This window comes from Ipomoea nil, unplaced genomic scaffold, assembly GCF_001879475.1.
Source record: "Ipomoea nil cultivar Tokyo-kokei standard unplaced genomic scaffold, Asagao_1.1 scaffold1421, whole genome shotgun sequence".
Taxonomy (NCBI): Eukaryota; Viridiplantae; Streptophyta; class Magnoliopsida; order Solanales; family Convolvulaceae; genus Ipomoea; species Ipomoea nil.
In genome coordinates this window covers 6,570,577-6,588,932 of record NW_017617849.1, presented here as the reverse complement: position 1 = coordinate 6,588,932, position 18,356 = coordinate 6,570,577, and the positions used below count along the sequence as shown (strand labels likewise).

Sequence of the window (18,356 nt, the reverse complement as noted above, 5' to 3'; positions counted from 1 at the left end):
TGGATGCCGGTCATGGGAATGAGGGTTACGGAGATGCATGCGAATTTGTTTCTCTTTGCCTTTTATCATGAAACGGACATGGTACGGGTGCTTGAGGAGGGGCCCTGGTCTTTCGAGAATCATACTCTTGTATGCAGACAGGTTCCGGATGGAATGCTTCCGGGGGAGGTAAAATTGGATACTGTAGATATGTGGGTGCAGGTTTACGATCTACCGGTTGGATATACTGATAATAAGATTCTGGAGCAGGTTGGGAATTATGTTGGGAAGTTCATCCAGTGTGATAACTGACAGGTTGGTGGACCGGTAAAGATTTTTTATCGGGTCCGAGTGGCGGTACCGGTGGACAAACCTTTGAAACGGCGTATGAAGTTGATTCGTAGGGACAGAACATGGGGATGGGTTAATCTGAAATATGAGCGTTTACATAATTTTTGTTTCTATTGTGGGATGCTTGGCCAGCTGGAGAAGTTTTGTTTGAAAGCACGAGTGTCCGGTCTCACTCCGGAGTTCTATCCATATGGACCGTGGATGAGAGCGGGGCAGAATAAGGGTCCCAGGCAGGTTGGTGCGGCATGGCTTTTACCACCGGTAGAGGGGGCGGGTTCGGCTAATGGCTATCGCCAGAGAGTGGAGGGAACAGCCTCCTCCGATGATAGCCAGAGTGATATACGGATGTCGGCTTCGGATGATGATGTAGCGGAGGGTGTGGTGGCCTCCTCGAAACGCCGCCGTGCGGTGGTGGGCCAGGATGGTGGAGAAACGGATGTGGATAGTGGTTCAAAAAACTTGCATATGGCGGGAACTGGTGCCCAGTCCCGCCCGAACCAATGAGTACTTTGAGCTGGAACTGTCGTGGCTTGGGTAATCCACAGACAGTTCAGGAAATTGTGGACATGGTGTCCCGTAAGAAACCCGATTTTGTATTTTTAATGGAGACTATGGTAGCCCGGGATCATGCAGAGAGACTCCGGGTGAAGATTGAGTTTGATGGCCTTTTTTATGTTGACAATGTAGGAGTGAGAAGTGGTATGGCGCTACTGTGGAGGAAAAACAATACGGCTAGTTTGTTGAGCTACTCAAAGAACCGTGTGGATATAGAGGTGAGTATACCAGGATTTAATAAGTGGAGAATGACGGGGTTCTATGGTTTTGCACAGCGATGGAGGCGGAATGAGTCATGGGAGCTTATTAGATATTATCACATCGACGAGTGTGGTTTGGCCCAGTTGCCAATACAGGGATACCCGTATACATGGGAGAGGGGTGAAGAGACTGTGGACTGGATTGAAGAGAGGCTGGATAAGGTGCTGGTAACACAGGAATGGCGGGACGTGGTTAGGGATGCCAGTGTCTTAAACATTCTGACCCGACAATCAGACCATTCTGCTCTTTTCCTTGGGATTCTGAATCTTCGGGAAAGACGGAATAGAATGAGACGAAGGTTCCGTTTTGAGATGGCTTGGCTACATGATGAGGGTTGCAGGGGAGTTGTGGAGAAGGCCTGGGTAGAAGGGAGGAATAAGGGGCTACAGGGTTGTATTCAACTCTGTGGAGACAGATTATCACGATGGGGAGGAGATAGATTTCATAAGTTTGGTGAACAGGCAATGAATCTTCGTAAACAGCAATTGCGTTTACGGGGGTGTATGGATCAGGCATCATTAGCAGAATACCAGCGATTGGAGGGATGTCTGGCTCAGATTGAAATACAGGAAGATGCGTATTGGAAACAAAGGGCAAAACATGGCTGAAGGGAGCGGATGCAAATACGAAATTTTATCACAGGTATGCTTCTCACCGTAAAAAGAAGAATACACTTGTTAAAATTATGAATGATGATGGGAATTGGGTGGAGGGAGAGGCTATGGGGACTGTTATAGTTGATTATTACAGGCGTATCTTTGCTACGGGTCAGACTGAGACTGATACGGAATTTTATGCAAGTATTTTATCCCGGGTGTCACAAGCACAGAATGATGACCTGTTACGGCCGTTTGACAGAACGGAGGTCAAGGCTGCGTTGACAGCTATGTTTCCTGATAAGGCACCAGGTCCGGATGGAATGAATTCGGGCTTTTATCGGAATTATTGGGATGTGGTGGGTGAGGATGTGTCAGACTTTATTGTGAATTGTCTGAATACTCGTTCTTTTCCAGCTAATTTGAATGATACTGATATAGTTTTGATCCCCAAGAAAAAGATTCCGGAGTTAGTCTCGGATCTCCGGCCAATAGCGCTGAGTAATGTGATCTATAGAGTCATGGCAAAGATGATCTCGGCCAGGATGAAACCCCTTATGAATGAGATTGTTTCTGATATGCAAAGCGCATCTATACCTGACAGGCTGATAACGGATAATATTCTGATTGCTGCGGAAGTTGGTCACTTTTTGAACAGAAAGCAGTGTGGTATGACGGGATGGGGTGCGTTAAAATTGGATATGGCAAAGACATATGATCGTATGGAATGGTCGTTCCTACGTAATATGTTGATGGCGTTGGGATTTGATGGTAGGTGGGTGGAGCTAATTATGTTATGTGTGACCACTGTGTCTTATAATATTTTACTGAATGGCTCTCGTAGTTTGCCTATTACTCCGACGCGTGGACTTAGACAGGGTGATCGTTTATCCCCGTACCTCTTTATTATCTGTGCAGAAGGTCTATCACTGCTACTACAACAGGCGCAGACCCAAGGAAAAATTCATGGTTGTAGAGTTGCGAGAGGTGCACCACCTATATCCCATTTGTTTTTTGTTGATGATAGCTTGTTGTTTTTTAAGGCAAAAATACACGAAGCTGAGGTGATTAAATAGTGTTTAACACGATATGAAAGATTATCTGGCCAAGTATTCAATTATCATAAATCAAGCATCTGTTACAGTAAGAATACGAGGGATGATGACAGGAATGATGTGGCACATATCTTAGGTGTGAACCAAGCTCCCAACTATGGGAAGTATTTGGGGCTACCCTCTTTTATAGGGAGAAATAAAAAGGCAGCTTTCTCGTATATTGAGGTCAAGATCAGGCAAAGAGTTGTATCCTGGAATAAGAAACTATTATCACAGGTTGGTAAGGAAGTTTTATTAAAGAGTGTGGCTCAAGCTATACCTACTTTTTCGATGAGCGTGTTCTTATTGCCAATAGGGATATGTACAGCCACTGAGCGAACCATGAATTGTTACTGGTGGGGATCTGGGAATGACCATGGCATCCATTGGAAAGCCTGGGATAAGATGTGTATACCAAAGAAGTATGGGGGTTTGGGATTCAAGGAGCTACATGCGTTCAACGTGGCAATGTTGGGTAAACAAGCATGGTGGTTACTCACTAAGCCTGAATCTCTGATTTCAAAAGTTTATAAAGCCAGATATTATCCTAAAGGGACTTTTTATGATGCATGTGTCGGGAGTAACCCAAGTTTCTGCTGGCGCAACCCATGATATGGTATGTAGGGGGATCAGGAGGAGAATTGGAAATGGGGATACAACTTTAATATGGGACCACCCATGGTTGCAGGACCAACATGAGCCAAAGATTCACACAGAAAAGCCTGTGCACTTGAGTGGTGCGACTGTCAAGGGATTAATAGACCCGGAGACACAGACTTGGGATCCGGATATATTGACAGATATTTTTGACCCCATTGATATACCCCGGATCTTGAAAATACCAATATCACCAGACTATGACGATATGTGGTATTGGTATGGGGACTAGGGAGGAAACTATACAGTAAAGAATGTATACAGAGCTATTATTGGAGATTATGGGCATACTACAACCGGGTTTGATAATTGGCTAGGCCTATGGAAGCTCAAAGTACCTCCCAAATGGAAAACTTTCTTATGGAGAGCATTGAATGATATTCTCCCCACCACGACAAATCTAATTATAAAGAGAGTGGATATACAACCAACATGTGCTATGTGTGGAATGGCAAATGAACACACAATACATGCTCCAGTATTGTGTGACTATGCTAAGACCATTTGGAGCCAATCTCACCTTCCAATCCCCATCAACATCACAAATATTTTCTATGATTGGTTTAGTGAACTATTGAATGTTTTAGACACTAACCAAATTATCCACGCAGCTGCAATTCTATATTACATTTGGAGAGCCAGAAACGGAGCGGTGTGGGATGCATGCCTACCACGCCCGCGAAAAGTTATTGCCGCAGCCGCTGCCGGAGTACGTGCATGGCAGCAAGCACATTCCGCCCAGACTCCCATGCCGTCGCAACAGCCTACCGTGCCGGCTTTACCGCGCCAGTTGCGCATGGCCGAAGATGCACTGCCATCACCGGAGGCTCATGTGCCGCTCAAATTTTATTTCGATGCCAGTTTCTCGCGACACACGGGGGCGGCAACTACTGGGGCAGTCCCGCGAAAAGTTATTGCCGCAGCCGTTGCCGGAGTACGTGCATGGCAGCAAGCACATTCCGCCCGGACTCCCATGCCGTCGCAACAGCCTACCGTGCCGGCTTTACCGCGCCAGTTGCGCATGGCCGAAGATACACTGCCATCACCGGAGGCTCATGTGCCGCTCAAATGTTATTTCGATGCCAGTTTCTCGCGACACACGGGGGCGGCAACTACTGGGGCAGTGTTGATGACTGGAGAAGGAGAATATATATCGGCTTTCACTATACGATTGCCAGATTGTCAGTCCCCTCTTATGGCTGAAGCACTTGCATGTAAGGAAGCACTATCATGGTTATGGACTCGTGGAGATCACTTTATACAATTGTTCACGGATGGTTTGACACTACAACAATACCTCTCACACTCAGCGACCTCTCTCCGGTCGTATATTGGCTATGCCATAGATGCCTGCAGGGCGCGTATCGTTACTTTTAATTATTGTTCAGTTATTTACATTCCTAGATCGGAGAATTATTTAGCTCATACTTTAGCTTTATCTAATTCTAGTCAGCCTGCTATTATGTATTGGGACTATGTTCCGCCTCACATTATTTCGCAGTATTTTGAATAAATGCCATGACGGCTCCTTTCAAAAAAAAAAAAAACTTTAAAATCAACATAATAATTGCATAATTAAACTTTTAAAAATATTAAATATTACATTGTATAGTTATACTTACATTTTTAATCAAACTAATTCTGAACTCAAGAACTCAAATACGTTTGTCTATTTTCACAACCATTACTTTTGTTTGCTAATTTAGAGAATGTCAAAAATTTAATTGATAAATTTGTTAAATTAATAATAGTTCGCGCATTGCACGAGACAATTAATAGTAATAATTATAGATCAAGTTTACACTTGATTTATACCTGAAGAACAAAAAGTACAATTAACCTGTAAAATATTTTAATACTCAACTCTTATTCGATAAAAATATTTTATGAATATCAACTGCAATATTGAATAGCATCATCAAAATTCAATCTTATATACTAATACGGTTATACCTGCTAGCTAGATCATATAATATTTCAAATTGTAATACCATAAATATATAGTACATGGTGTCAATGGTCCACACTCACTAGCGACGTACTCCTGATCTAGTTGGTTAAGTTCATTTGGCACGTTAGATCACATTAAATGATTCTTTGATAACAGTCCATTATATTCTAGAATATAATTCAAGAATGGCCAAACAGCACCTATTCCTATAATCTTAAAGTTTAAAATTCAAAATTTACACATACATTATAGTGGTATAGTGTTATTTTTCTTTTTAATTTTATTTTTTTAATGATGAGAGAAACATACAATAACCACTACTTGAGGGTGTACTCTAAATAAATCTTGTTCTTATGTAATAGTTTGCATTGCAAACCACATCAGAAAGATCTCGTAACTTTCTAATACAAAAATTATGTTCTACTCCTTGACCACCACATTCGTTGCATAATTGTTACTTTTTAACTTTGTAAGTCGTAACCATTTGGAGCTTATATATGTCTTGATCAATAAAACTAATTTATACCTCCTATTGATAGGAACCGAATCATGCATCTTGCATGTTGCAGTTGAAAAATTATAGTACATAATAAAAATAAAATAACTGATTAAACTGCAACCCTAAGGGCTCCCACGCTGCCTCAGTTCAGTCCTAGAGTATTGTTGTGGAAGTAAATCGCATGCTACACCTCAATAGTATACAAGTTTTGCCCACAATAATAATACCAATTTCATACCTCCTCTTGATAAGAATCGAATCATACACCTTGCATGCAATTGAAATTTTTTTAGTATTAAACAAAAAAAAAAACAATAATTGAACTTCAACCTTATGAACACCTATACAACACAATCAAAACTTAACTTCTTGATAAAGAATATATTGTAAAACGTATCTCATTGGTCTATAAATTTCTTAATTTCTTTTACAATAATATCAATTTCATACCTCTCCTTGTTAAGAATCAATTATCATGCATCTTATAGGTAAAAATTAAAATATACAGAAAAAGAAAAACATTTATTTGATTTGATTGAAAAACCAGAATGTAAGCAGAGCTTACGTGAGTGATGCACACATTATTATATTTTTAGTAGTTTAAATTTTGGTATGTTGTATAAAATATATAGAGAAGCGTGAGGCAGCGAATAGTCCACGTTATTGCGTGCGTCATGGGAATCCTGGACACTAAAGATTCCCCGTATGGCTGTTTATAACTTATAAGTTGACTGTCCATAATTATAGTTAAGTAGAGGGACAATATTTGTAATGACCAAATATAAGTTGAGGTGCCCCGAAAGGATAGTTAAGCAGGTTATACATGAAAATTAGGAATTTAATTTTTGTCAATATTATTTCAGTTAAATTTATTACATAAAATTTTTTTAAATATGATTTATCTTTTTTTTTTTTTTTATAATTTATGGTTATTATAAAAAAATATAATTTATCTAGTGCAGGTAGTAATTATGTGTTTCTTTGTCATCTTTTATATATATATATATATATATATATATATATAAAAGTTGAGGTTGTCAAATACTGGCAAAGGCTCATGGCTTCTCAAACAACTAGCAGTCACTTAAACTAAAATATTGAGACTGGTAGGTTGGTTGTTACTACGATTTAATGATGATGCTGTTTTTATCATCTTTTTTAATTTATATTATTTAATTAATGCGACTTAGTTTAATTAATTTGCGATGACATCATTTCTTTGTATCGTTTGGTGAAACAGGGAACCACACTGACAACAAAGATTTGATAATTGTCAACTTAGCCATTTTTATTCTAAGAGTTTTATTTATTTATTTGCGATAATACTTTTAGAATGAAAATTTTTCTTGATTACATAAACATGAAATTTTTAAAAAAAATATCATTCAAAACTCATATTTTAAGTTTCTAAACAGAACATAAAATTAGCCCAAAAGGACCTACTTACTTTTTTAATTAAACCAATTAATTATTGAAGTTCGTCTCTTAATTTGCAAAATAATTTTTTTAAAAAAAAAATCACTAATTTATATTTGAGAAACGAAAAGTAACAATACGTAGTATTGAGGATCACTAACTTAAACCTTCTTCCAAAAGATTTAATCCCAACCCCAAGGGCCCTCATATCCCGACTTGCAATGCCGTCACCGAAGTTCGAATATTGGCACTAGTGTCAAATAGGCCCACCTACTACTGTGAAGTGCTCAATTTCCACCACGAACTAAATTAAGTGTCAAATAAATACATCTACAAGTTAAATTTGTTCAATTGACTTTTTTTACAGGTTAACAACAGGTTACCAATTTAATTATTAAAATAAATAAAATAAAAATAAAATAAAAATAAAAATAAAAATAAAAAAAAGAAAAAAGAATACAGCCACCGGCTGTCCTCGCCGGACAGCCGGTGGTTGCCAACCAGCTATCCATCAAAATCTCATCTGATCCCTTGTGCATAACAATTTAACCAGGTAAAGGCTCGTAAATTTCAAAGTTACCAATTCCAGTACCCTATTGATGCCACAACCTCCACTCATCCAGTCTGGTAAGCTTGGCACAAGCTGCTGCATGTTATCCAAACCACAACACAGTCATATATGAGCACACAACTATGTTAAACAAAACATTGACATAAAAATTCAACCACACCAAATAACCACACCAAATAACTTCAAATCACAAACTGCCCAGACAGAACATTAACCCCTCAAAAATTCCTGCTCAAATATTTTTGCAAGTGTTTATTTTTTTAAGATTACTAGTCAGTTTTAAATAATGGCACAATTAAAAACAAGATTTGCAACAGGATCTGGAAACAGAAAGCGAGAACCACTATTTCTCTACGAAACTATGGATGGAAAAGGGGAAGGAAACAAGTTGAAAAGGGGAAGGCTGTATTCTTTTTTTTTTTTTTTTTTTTTTAAATAATTTTTAAATTATTTTGAATTTTATTTTTTAATAATTGAATTAGTAACCTGCAAAAAAAAGTCAATTACCTGCAAAAAAAGCTAATTGAACAAATTTAGTAGGTAAGTGTGGTTAATTAACGTTTAATTTAGTTCATGGTGGGAATTGAGCACTAAGCTAATTGAACAAATTTAATAGGTAAGTGTGGTTAATTAGCCTTTAATTTAGTTCATGGTGGGAATTGAGCACTTGACAATAGTACATGGGCCTATTTGACACTTCTCCCTTCGAATATTAGTCTCTTCTCTCAAATATTGTCTATTTAACCATTGAATTAAGCTTGTGCGGGGCTATCTAAACTTAAACCTGTTCTAGTCAAAGTTGTGAACAACTATCCAGTAACGGGTTTTTGGGAAACTAACTGTATCCATCCAGGATGCTAACTGCACAAAAAAATTATTCCGAAATACAGCTCTGATATAACAATCCAACTCATTCTACACATTCAACTAGGGAGAGTTAGATAACTTATCAGCATTCTGATGTAAACATTTACATATTTATCACGATTTACTCGACTAAAAAGATGTAATATCTGTTCAAAAGGATTATGAAAAAAACTGGGAGATATTTAATATACATAAATTCTTGACAGCTTACAAGTTACAGCCATCAAACCAATAACTTGTAAATCTCTCGACATTTTCAAGTCTTTGTAGGAGTCCGCTCTATAAAAGTAGCATGTTAGATTTTCCATCGCCAATGGGTCATTCCCTGGCATTCAAACAACAGGTGATACGGAATATAGTCTTAGCATAACTAGAACATGACAGCCTATAAAAAGGATATCAGTATGGAAAGGAAATGAGTTCATTGCCAAATGAGATGAATGTATTCCAAGATTCTATATTGGAAGGACAAATGCTACCTATGAGCATTGGATATGGTCGATGAAATATTGTATCCAATATTGTTACCATGAGACCAGGTGAAATATAGTCTGGCAGTTTTATAACAGAAAGAAAGTGGCTAGGCAAAGATGGCACTTACTTATCGCTTGACTTAAGTTGTCCGGCAAGTAAAACAAGTCCCACTGTAGCAAAAGCGGATAAGGCTGTAGAGGAATAGAAAAGTACGAGAAGAGATCCACGCAGTGACTGCAAAAGAAACTAGTTCCATAAATGCCAAATTATAGAACAAAGTAAAAGGCTTCTTCTACCCTGTACGTTATGTTACCTTAGCAAGTAACAAAGCATTGTCATTTGCATACTGCAATGAGCTTTCAGGTATACTTGCAACACCTTGGCTTAATCCCCAAGAAAGAACCCTATATTTGGAAGATAGAAAATAATTATGATGATGATGATGATGATGATTCTCGTACTATTTTTAGACGGAAAATGAAACAGTTACCCAAATACAGCACCAATAGCAGCTCCAATGTACGCTTTTTCTGAAGTCAGTGCAACCTGAAGCTCACCAAACTGCACCATAGAAATATTCTCTCTCACAAATGTTCCCCTAAGAGCAAGAAAACTTTATCCCAACTTCAAAAGTAACACCCTAACTACCTTAAAGGTCCGGATTTGTTGCTTTGGTTCTTCATCAGTGCCTCCAGATACTGGACTTGCAGACAAGAGCTTTCCATTCCTCATCATCACTTTAGCAATCTATATTCACCCATAAATTCAAAGGTGTCAAATAAATGACTAATTCCACGATAATTAATGTTAAAGGTGTAAACTTTAGCAAAGAGTCAATTTAAATGTGTTGGACACCTTTAAATTGTGTTGCTTCACATAATGAAATTTTGCTCTTGTATTCCAACAGTGTGGGGTTTGTGTTAGGGGTAAATAAAAAAAAAACTTTGATATTTACATAAAAGCATTAATAAAGTGTAAGTACACTACCAGCTGCACTTCACCCTGACCATACTGTCCCATGGATTGAAACCTCCTTCCAGCAGATAATATGCGCTTTCCAAGTGCTAACTAACAATAAAACAAAGTTCAGCTATTTCATTTTTAAATAACTACATGCTTGTAAAAGCAAAGCCTTAGAACTGTAGTCTGAATTTCTTGCCTGATTTTTGATAACCGGTCAAAGAGCCTGCCAGCTGAGGAACCGTCTTCATTAAAGCTGTGGATGTTGATGTGTCAGCTTGTTCCCATGCTCGACTTATATTTAGCAATGTCTCCCCGAGATCTTCACCACACTGTAAGAGTTTACTTCAAAGATCTCAACTTTTATTTTTCATTTAGTTAGTAAGCATCCAATTCAACAATTTACCGAAGGTGGTTAAGAAAAATAAATACAAATGGTAAAATTAAAGATAATAGTATCGATAACTAACCTCAGTTTTAACTTGACCATTTGAAAGATCAAAGGCTGCATCATTCAACTTCATACCATTGAAAATTTCCACAAGTTAGAAATCACCAAACTGGTTAGTTTCCATTCCCCCCACCATTCCAAGAGAAACACTCAAACTGAGGTAAATTAGAAGCACACCACTAGAGTCTTGCATAATATAGTCAGTTTGACATTTCAATAACTATACAAAAACTCATGATGCTGGAGCAAAATAAAATCAGTCTATCAATTTCTGCCAGCATGATTTTCACACTGACATTTCCAATTTACAATACTTCATATTTGTTAAAAATGTAAGCTTTAAGAGCCCAAAACCCTAAACTCACATCGAGACGAAGATCGCGAGGCAGCCGAGAGAAATAATCCGCAGGGAGAACAAAACTGTCCTGAAAGGAAAATAAAACACAAGCAATAGCTTCATCAACGCAAAAAATAAAAATAAAAAAAAATAAAGGAATTAACATCGAAAGGATGGATGAGCATTTGAGCTTACAGCAACTTCTTGAAGAAGTGCCTGCGGGTCGGGTTCGATGGATTTAGGGGAGTCGGATTCTGTGACAGCAAACGGGACCGTTCTTGAGGACTTGAAGAATTTGAGAGAATTAATGTAGAAAAGTGGCGCAGAGCAGTGAAGAGAAGGGGCATGGTGGGAGATTGTAGGGGTAAGATGGGGAGAGAGATAGTTGGGAAGATTCCGATGATGAAGACGAAGGACAGCAGAAAGAATAGAAGAAGCCATGGGGATTTTTTAGAGGGAACAAGAAGCCTTCTCTGCCACTAGAGCCTTTGCCAGTTTTTTTGTTTTATCAGTTTATTTAAGATGATTATTTTTCCTTTAAAAAAAAACAAATCATGGCATTTTTTTCCTTTCAAAAAAAAATGTTAAATTCATAATAAAAATAATTAAATTACAATGAATTTTACTATGCTAAGGGATTGCCTAGTTATACAAGAGTTGATCTTTCAATCTTGTTTAGTTAATTTGTGTTTTAACCATTAGACCAACATTTAAAGAGTTTAGTTTAATATTTTATCATTAAAACAAAAGAGAGTGACAATACTTGATGTTACACAAATTTACAAAAATAAAAATGCACTTTCACAATATATATGGATGTATATATTGATATTAATAATATATAAATATAAATTAGGTAATAAAAGAATAATTAAATAATTAAATATAGTAAATATTTCGTGTGATATATATATAGACATTATATATAATTAATATTTAATTTAAGGGAAAATGGCACTTTTTCCCCCTGAGTTATATACTTATAGCACTTTTTTCCTCTAAATTATTTAAGTGGCTCTTTTCCCCCTAAAATGTTAAATGGACATATTTACCCTTAAAATAAATATTTCATTTATTTTTCTTCTCCAACAAATTATTACTATAATTTGGTTCAAACCAAACAGATACTATAGCAACCAAATCAAAATATTCCAATTACAATTTAGAATCAAAACGCGATATTTAGAGTTTATTAAAATCGCAAACCGGAATGGTCGGTTCATGTTCCGAACTGAAAAAATAAAATACATTTATTGTTGAATTAAGACTATTTTAAAATAAAAAATAAAATAAAATTTTAAAATAAAGACCGTTCAAAATCGCGAACCGGATCCAGAACCGCCGGTAAACGGTTCATGATCCAGTTTTTTTGGTTCATAAATTTAATAAATTGAAATTCAAATATTGGGTTCTAGATCTGAATCATAACCGAACAATTTTAATTCGATTGCTATAGTGTCCGGTTTAGTTCGAACCGAACCGTGGTCATTGCTACATATACACAATAATTTGTTGGAGAAGTAAAATAAATAAAGTGTTTACTTTAAGGGTAGAAATGTCAATTTAATATATCAGGGGGAAAAACCACCACTTTTAAAATAATTGAGAGGGCTAATGTGCTTACATAAATAATTGACGGGGAAAAAATGCTATAAGTATATAACTTAGGGAGAAAAAGTACCATTTTCCCTTAATTTAATCTATATATAATAATAATAATTTTATTACCTTACTTTACTTTCTATATTTTTTAAATAAATTATTATACTTTCCTTTCGAATTACTATTTTCCATCTATAAATACAAATTTATAGAATTTGGCATTCATTCATCTTCTCTCACACTACTGGTTCTTCATGATTTTCAATCTATTCCTACGTATTCTTCAATCCTAACAAAACTCATTCACTTAATCTTTACTTCAGGTAATTGTTTCTACTCTCCAAATTCTTTTGTTTAAATCTAAGTTTGTTGAGATTGGTGATGATGATGATCAATGAATAATATGCTTCGGTTATTATTATTATTGGATTTATTTTATTCACAGGTTTCTTATCAAGGTGGTTAGGATGCTATTAAGGTTGATAGAAAGTTTGCCTTCGGTGGTAAGATTTTATATTCACTTGAATTATTATTTTCCCCGACTAGTGTACATATTGATATTATATGTGATATTATATGATATATGTTATTTATGTGAACACAAGTACATTTATCGATAAATGGTAATCTTGTTTTATCAAAAAAATCACTTCGTGTCTCACAACACCCAGTAGATCGCATTAATGCCGTTTTTTTCTTTTTCCTTTTTAGTTCTCAACTTTGTCTTTTTGTTTTTGTTTTTTATTTATTTCTCTTCTCCTCCTATATTTTTTTTCATAGTTACACATGTCAAAACGTCTCAAAAACTACAATTATTAAATATGCTCTAAAGATATGTTAAGAGTATTAAACAAAAAAAAAAAGTGATAAAGTACAAATAAGCCACTGTACTATTTGGGAAAAAGCAATTAAGCCATCGAACTCAAATAATCCCCAAATAAGCCATTGAACCCGGAAAAAAAGAGCAATTATCTTTTTTAACAGGTTAACTCCAGGTTTTTGTTGATTGAATTGCCAAATGTTTATTTTATTTACGTTTTTTTTATTATTATAATCCATCTACATAGTAAAATATTTTAAAGTAATTACAATCAAAGTAGTTTTGTTTTGTCTAGATCTAATTTATTTATTTATTATTATTTTTTAAACAAAAGATCCAGTGAAAAATAATAATAATAAATAAATCAAATCTCGACAAGACAAAACTATTTTGATTATAATTATTTTAAAATATAATACTATTCAAGTGGATAATATTATTAAAAAAATAATAAACGTAAATAAAATAAACACTTGGCAATCTAATTAGCAAAAACCTGGAGTTAACCTGTAAAAAATGTTAATTGCTCTTTTTTTTTTTTAGGGTTCAATGGCTTATTTGCTCTTTTTTTTTCGGGTTCAATGGCTTATTTGAGGGTTATTTGAGTTAGATGGCTTAATTGTTGTTTTTCAAATAGTTCAATTGCTTATTTGTACTTTATCAAAAAAAAAAAAAAAAACAAAAAAAACATCATAGTTTTCCCATGTAACCGTTAAGCAGATTAGGCAGTAAAGCGCGCTCGATTACTCGCTTAAATAACTGAATCAGTTCGATTTACTTGATGCGCCTTGAGACTCGAATTCAATCACTGCTTTTCCGATTTCCATTTTGCAGTTACTGCCGCCGATCCTCCGCCACTGCTAGTGGTAGTAGTACGCGACTGCGCTCGAGAATGGCGTCGAGTTCAAGATCAAAGCTTGCGGCGGCGGTTGGGAATATTCCCAAGCTCCCGTGGGAGGTGGACTTAGTCGACGGCATAGCCAACACTTGCTGGGTGAAGTTCAGCAAGGAGGCGACATTCGCGCTCTACACTCCCTTCATCGTCTCTTTGGCGTCGGGAAATCTTAAGGTCGAGACGTTCAGACAGTGCGTCTCACAGGACGTTCATTTCCTCAAGCCATTTTCTCAAGCGTCAGTTCTTTTTATTCTTATATTTTGATTTGTTTAGTTTGTAGAAAGTGTAGTAACTTAGGAATTATTGCAGGTTTGAGTTAGCAGAAAGATACGCAGACGATGATGATAAGCATTGGATTAATAAGTTGAGGAAGATTACCATAAAAAAGCTCAACTTGCATGATTATTGTGTCCAGGTAAAAATACTACCAAGTGTTTATTTACTTGCTTTAATTTCACATAAAAAATACTATAAATGTATGGAATTGGAGTACAGGAATGGGGCTCTGATGTGGTCAAAGATACTACTCCGAATCCAGCAACTTCTAAGTGCAAAAATTTCTTGTTGGATACAGTGTTGGGAAGGATTGATGGGATCAAACCTCTTGCTAGAGGATTCACTCCTTATGAGAAAACCAAGTTGGCCGCTTATATCATAGGCCTTATCACATCTTGCATAAGGCTTAATGCATATATTGGCAAGGAGGTGCGGGGAGTTTTATGCGAACATCATCCCTACAAGAAGTGGATTGAGAATTACTCCTCAGACACTTTCCAGGTTTGGTTATTTTTGTTTCTTTTTATCAACTTTTAAGAATTGAAGATACAAATCATGACTGTATAATAGGTGTTGTTTTCTAGGATTTTTGTTTGCAAACAGAGGAGTGCCTGGAAAACTTAAGTGTGGCTTTGACTGGGGAGGAGATTGGCATCGTTGAAAGACTTTATTGTCAAGGAATTAAACATGAGACAGAGTTTTTGTTAGCTCAGCCAGTTATTGAGAAAGCTGTTGTACCCCTCTCAGGAGAGCATAATCGAGTGATGATATTTTCGGATTTTGATTTGACATGCACTTTTGTTGATTCATGTGCCATCTTGGCAGAACTTGCAATAGTAACAGCTCCAAAATCAAATCAAAGACGAACTGCACGTATGATATTGTCTGATCTAAGAAAAAAATGGAAAGTTATCTCCAAGAAGTACACAGATGGGTATGAGCAGTGTATAGAGAAGTTGTTATCTACTGAATATGGTAATTTATCTCATGGGCTGTGATAATTGATGACCCCCATTGCCCCATACATGCAAGCTTAGATTTTTCTTTTGGTTTTGCAGCGGAGAAGTTGAACTATGAAGGTCTGCGAAAAGCACTTGAGCAACTTTCAGATTTTGAGAAAGAAGCAAATTTAAGGGTGATTAAATCTGGTGTGCTTAAAGGTCTTAAACTGGAAAACATAAGACGAGCTGGGGAGCTTTTGAAACTCCAAGACGGTTGTATGGATTTTTTCAAAACTATAAAAAAGAAGAAGAAAAATGTAAATGCAGATGTTCATGTGATCTCCTATTGTTGGTGTGGTTACCTCATTAGATCTGCCTTTTTAACAGGTATGTATGTGATTAGAAGATCTCAACTTATCTCTTCTTCTTCCTCTCACTATAACACTTCAATAATTGTGTTCTACTAGGGGGTTTAGATGACCTAAAGGTGCATGCGAATGACTTAGAATTTGATAAATCTTTGTCCACTGGTGGAATTGTGAAGAAGGTGCAGTCCCCCATTGACAAGGTTGAAGCTTTTGACAAAATCCTCCTAGAGAGCAGCGGGAAAGGGAATGACGATAAGAAGAAAGTAGTGAGTGTTTACATCGGAGATGCAGTAGGGGACTTGCTTTGTTTGCTTAAAGCAGATGTAGGGATCGTGGTAGGTTCAAGCCCAAGTCTGAGAAGAGTGGGGAAGCATTTTGGCGTTAGATTTATTCCACTCTTTAGTGGTGTGGTTGAGAAGCAGAGGGAATGTGTGAAAGAGATGGAGGCCGGAGAAGACACTTGGAAAGGCGGCTTGTCCGGCATTCTTTACACAGCCTCAAGCTGGGCTGAGATACACGCTTTTGTCTTTGGCTCTTAGAAGAATACTAACCTCATTCGATTCCTTTCCGTTGACCAGAATAAATATTTTCGACGAAAAATAAAGAATCCAACGGCTACCTATGAGCATTGGATATGAGTTGAGTTGCGACGGCCATCACATCACAAAAATGCTTGAGAATTTGAGAGAATTAATGTAAAAAAGTGGCGCAGAGCAGTGAAGAGAAGGGGCATGGTAAGATGGGGAGAGAGATAGTTGGGAAGATTCCGATGATGAAGACGAAGAACAGCAGAAAGAATAGAAGAAGCCATGGGGATTTTTTAGAGGGAACCACAAGCCTTCTCTGCCACTAGAGCCTTTGCCAGTTTTTTTTTTTTTTTTTTTTTTTATAGTTTTATCAGTTTATTTAAGATCATTATTTTTCCCTTGAAAAAACAAATCATGGCATTTTTTTCCTTTCAAAAAAAAAATAAATGAATTCATAATATAAATAATTAAATTACAATTAATTTGTAAAATTTTAATGAATTTTACTATGCAAACGGATTACTTAGTCATTGGTCTTAGTTAGTTTGTGTTTTATCCGTTAGACTGAAATTTGGAGGGTCTAGTATAATATTTCATCATTAAAACAAATGACACGTGCACAACTAGAGTAACGATACTCATTCGTTCATAAGGTGGACATATACGTATAAAAGTATCATGAACTCATATTGGCAGATCGATCTATATGGGGTAACTCATATTGTGAAAACATTCCACATGAAGGGTTCTTCCCCTCTTCTTCCGCACACACTCTCTTTCTCTTCTTGTGTACTCCATTATTATTCATACATACTTCCTACGTACACGGAAATTACCGTAGCCGTCTACCATAAAAAATAAAAAATAAAAATAAAAATAAAAAAAAAACTACAGAGAGATTAGGTGACCAACGCCCAGACCACTACGCTAGAAGATTAGCAGTCAGCAATTAAGCTTCTCCGGCGACCAACCACATTGCCATCGACACCTTCGTCATTGCAGTGAAATGTTCTGGTGAGAAGCACCCTCCAGTTTCTTCCACATATGGACAAGAGACGAGGCTAAACCTATCATCTACTCTATCAACCAGGAAAAGCAAGAAGTTAAATCTGCAAAGGAAAAAATCCAGACAGCTCTGGGGAAGCTGAAGTTTTATGCATGCAATGATCAGCACAGCTGCCGTAGCTGTGAGACTCGGGTTTGCTGTTAGAATCCAGAAGAGATCGTCATCCACGAGTGCCGTCTGTAATTTTTGGGACTCTCCAGGCAATCGAAAATTTCCAGAAAAAGATCCGAAAGGTTCGTATTGTTTTCTCCTCACAATTGAAGAATCAAACGTTGTGGAGTAGTAGAGGTTCGCCGGCGAGTTCATCGGTCTTCTTCATGCCCAGTATGATACTGCAGCTCAATCCTCGCCGGCGTGAAACACATCATCTTCTTCGTCCCCTGCCGTCTGGACTCTCATTTTTCCAGATTTATATATATGCAGAAAAGCTTCCTAGTGCTATCTTGTTCGGCCATGGACTCTGCATGCCGCCCATCACTCTGTCCAAAAGTTGTCGTTCCCTCTTGTTGCCGCCGCCGTTCGTCGCTACAGCCCTTCACTGTTCATTCTTTGGAAATAGGAAGTAGCAAAAGTCAGATGCTGCATGCACCGTGATTAGTGGGAGGTGGCGGTGGAGTTTAGGCAAGAAGCAAAACAAATGAAATAAGAATTAGTGGTAAACAGCTTTAATTTGATAAACAAAAGTATTTTATAGGCTAACATGACCTACTAATACATAATATATTAAAGCTGTTAGTTAATTATTTTTAAATAATATATATATATATATATATATATATATATATATATATATATATATATATATATTGAAAGGTTCCGTGCGGTTGAATGCTTCCAAGTTG

At 36.7% G+C, this 18,356-nt stretch overlaps 2 protein-coding genes across 2 annotated transcripts; one reads left to right on the top strand and one right to left on the bottom strand.

The window, feature by feature from the left end:
* Nucleotides 1–8,907: 8,907 nt before the first annotated feature.
* LOC109188417 lies at nt 8,908–11,506 on the bottom strand. The gene is made up of 10 exons (XM_019339083.1): nt 11,215–11,506; nt 11,048–11,107; nt 10,702–10,749; nt 10,431–10,563; nt 10,259–10,335; nt 9,920–10,018; nt 9,762–9,832; nt 9,585–9,675; nt 9,399–9,505; nt 8,908–9,122 (listed from the first exon to the last, which is right to left on the bottom strand). The coding sequence occupies exons 1-10, from the start codon at nt 11,458–11,460 to the stop codon at nt 9,116–9,118; spliced, it is 939 nt and encodes a 312-aa protein (XP_019194628.1). The 5' UTR covers nt 11,461–11,506; the 3' UTR covers nt 8,908–9,115.
* A 2,716-nt stretch (nt 11,507–14,222) lies between these two features.
* LOC109187431 (probable aminopyrimidine aminohydrolase, mitochondrial) lies at nt 14,223–16,829 on the top strand. Its single transcript, XM_019337618.1, has 6 exons — nt 14,223–14,572; nt 14,646–14,751; nt 14,832–15,113; nt 15,197–15,587; nt 15,671–15,940; nt 16,021–16,829. The coding sequence occupies exons 1-6, from the start codon at nt 14,223–14,225 to the stop codon at nt 16,458–16,460; spliced, it is 1,839 nt and encodes a 612-aa protein (XP_019193163.1). The 3' UTR covers nt 16,461–16,829.
* The last annotated feature ends 1,527 nt before the right edge of the window (nt 16,830–18,356 follow it).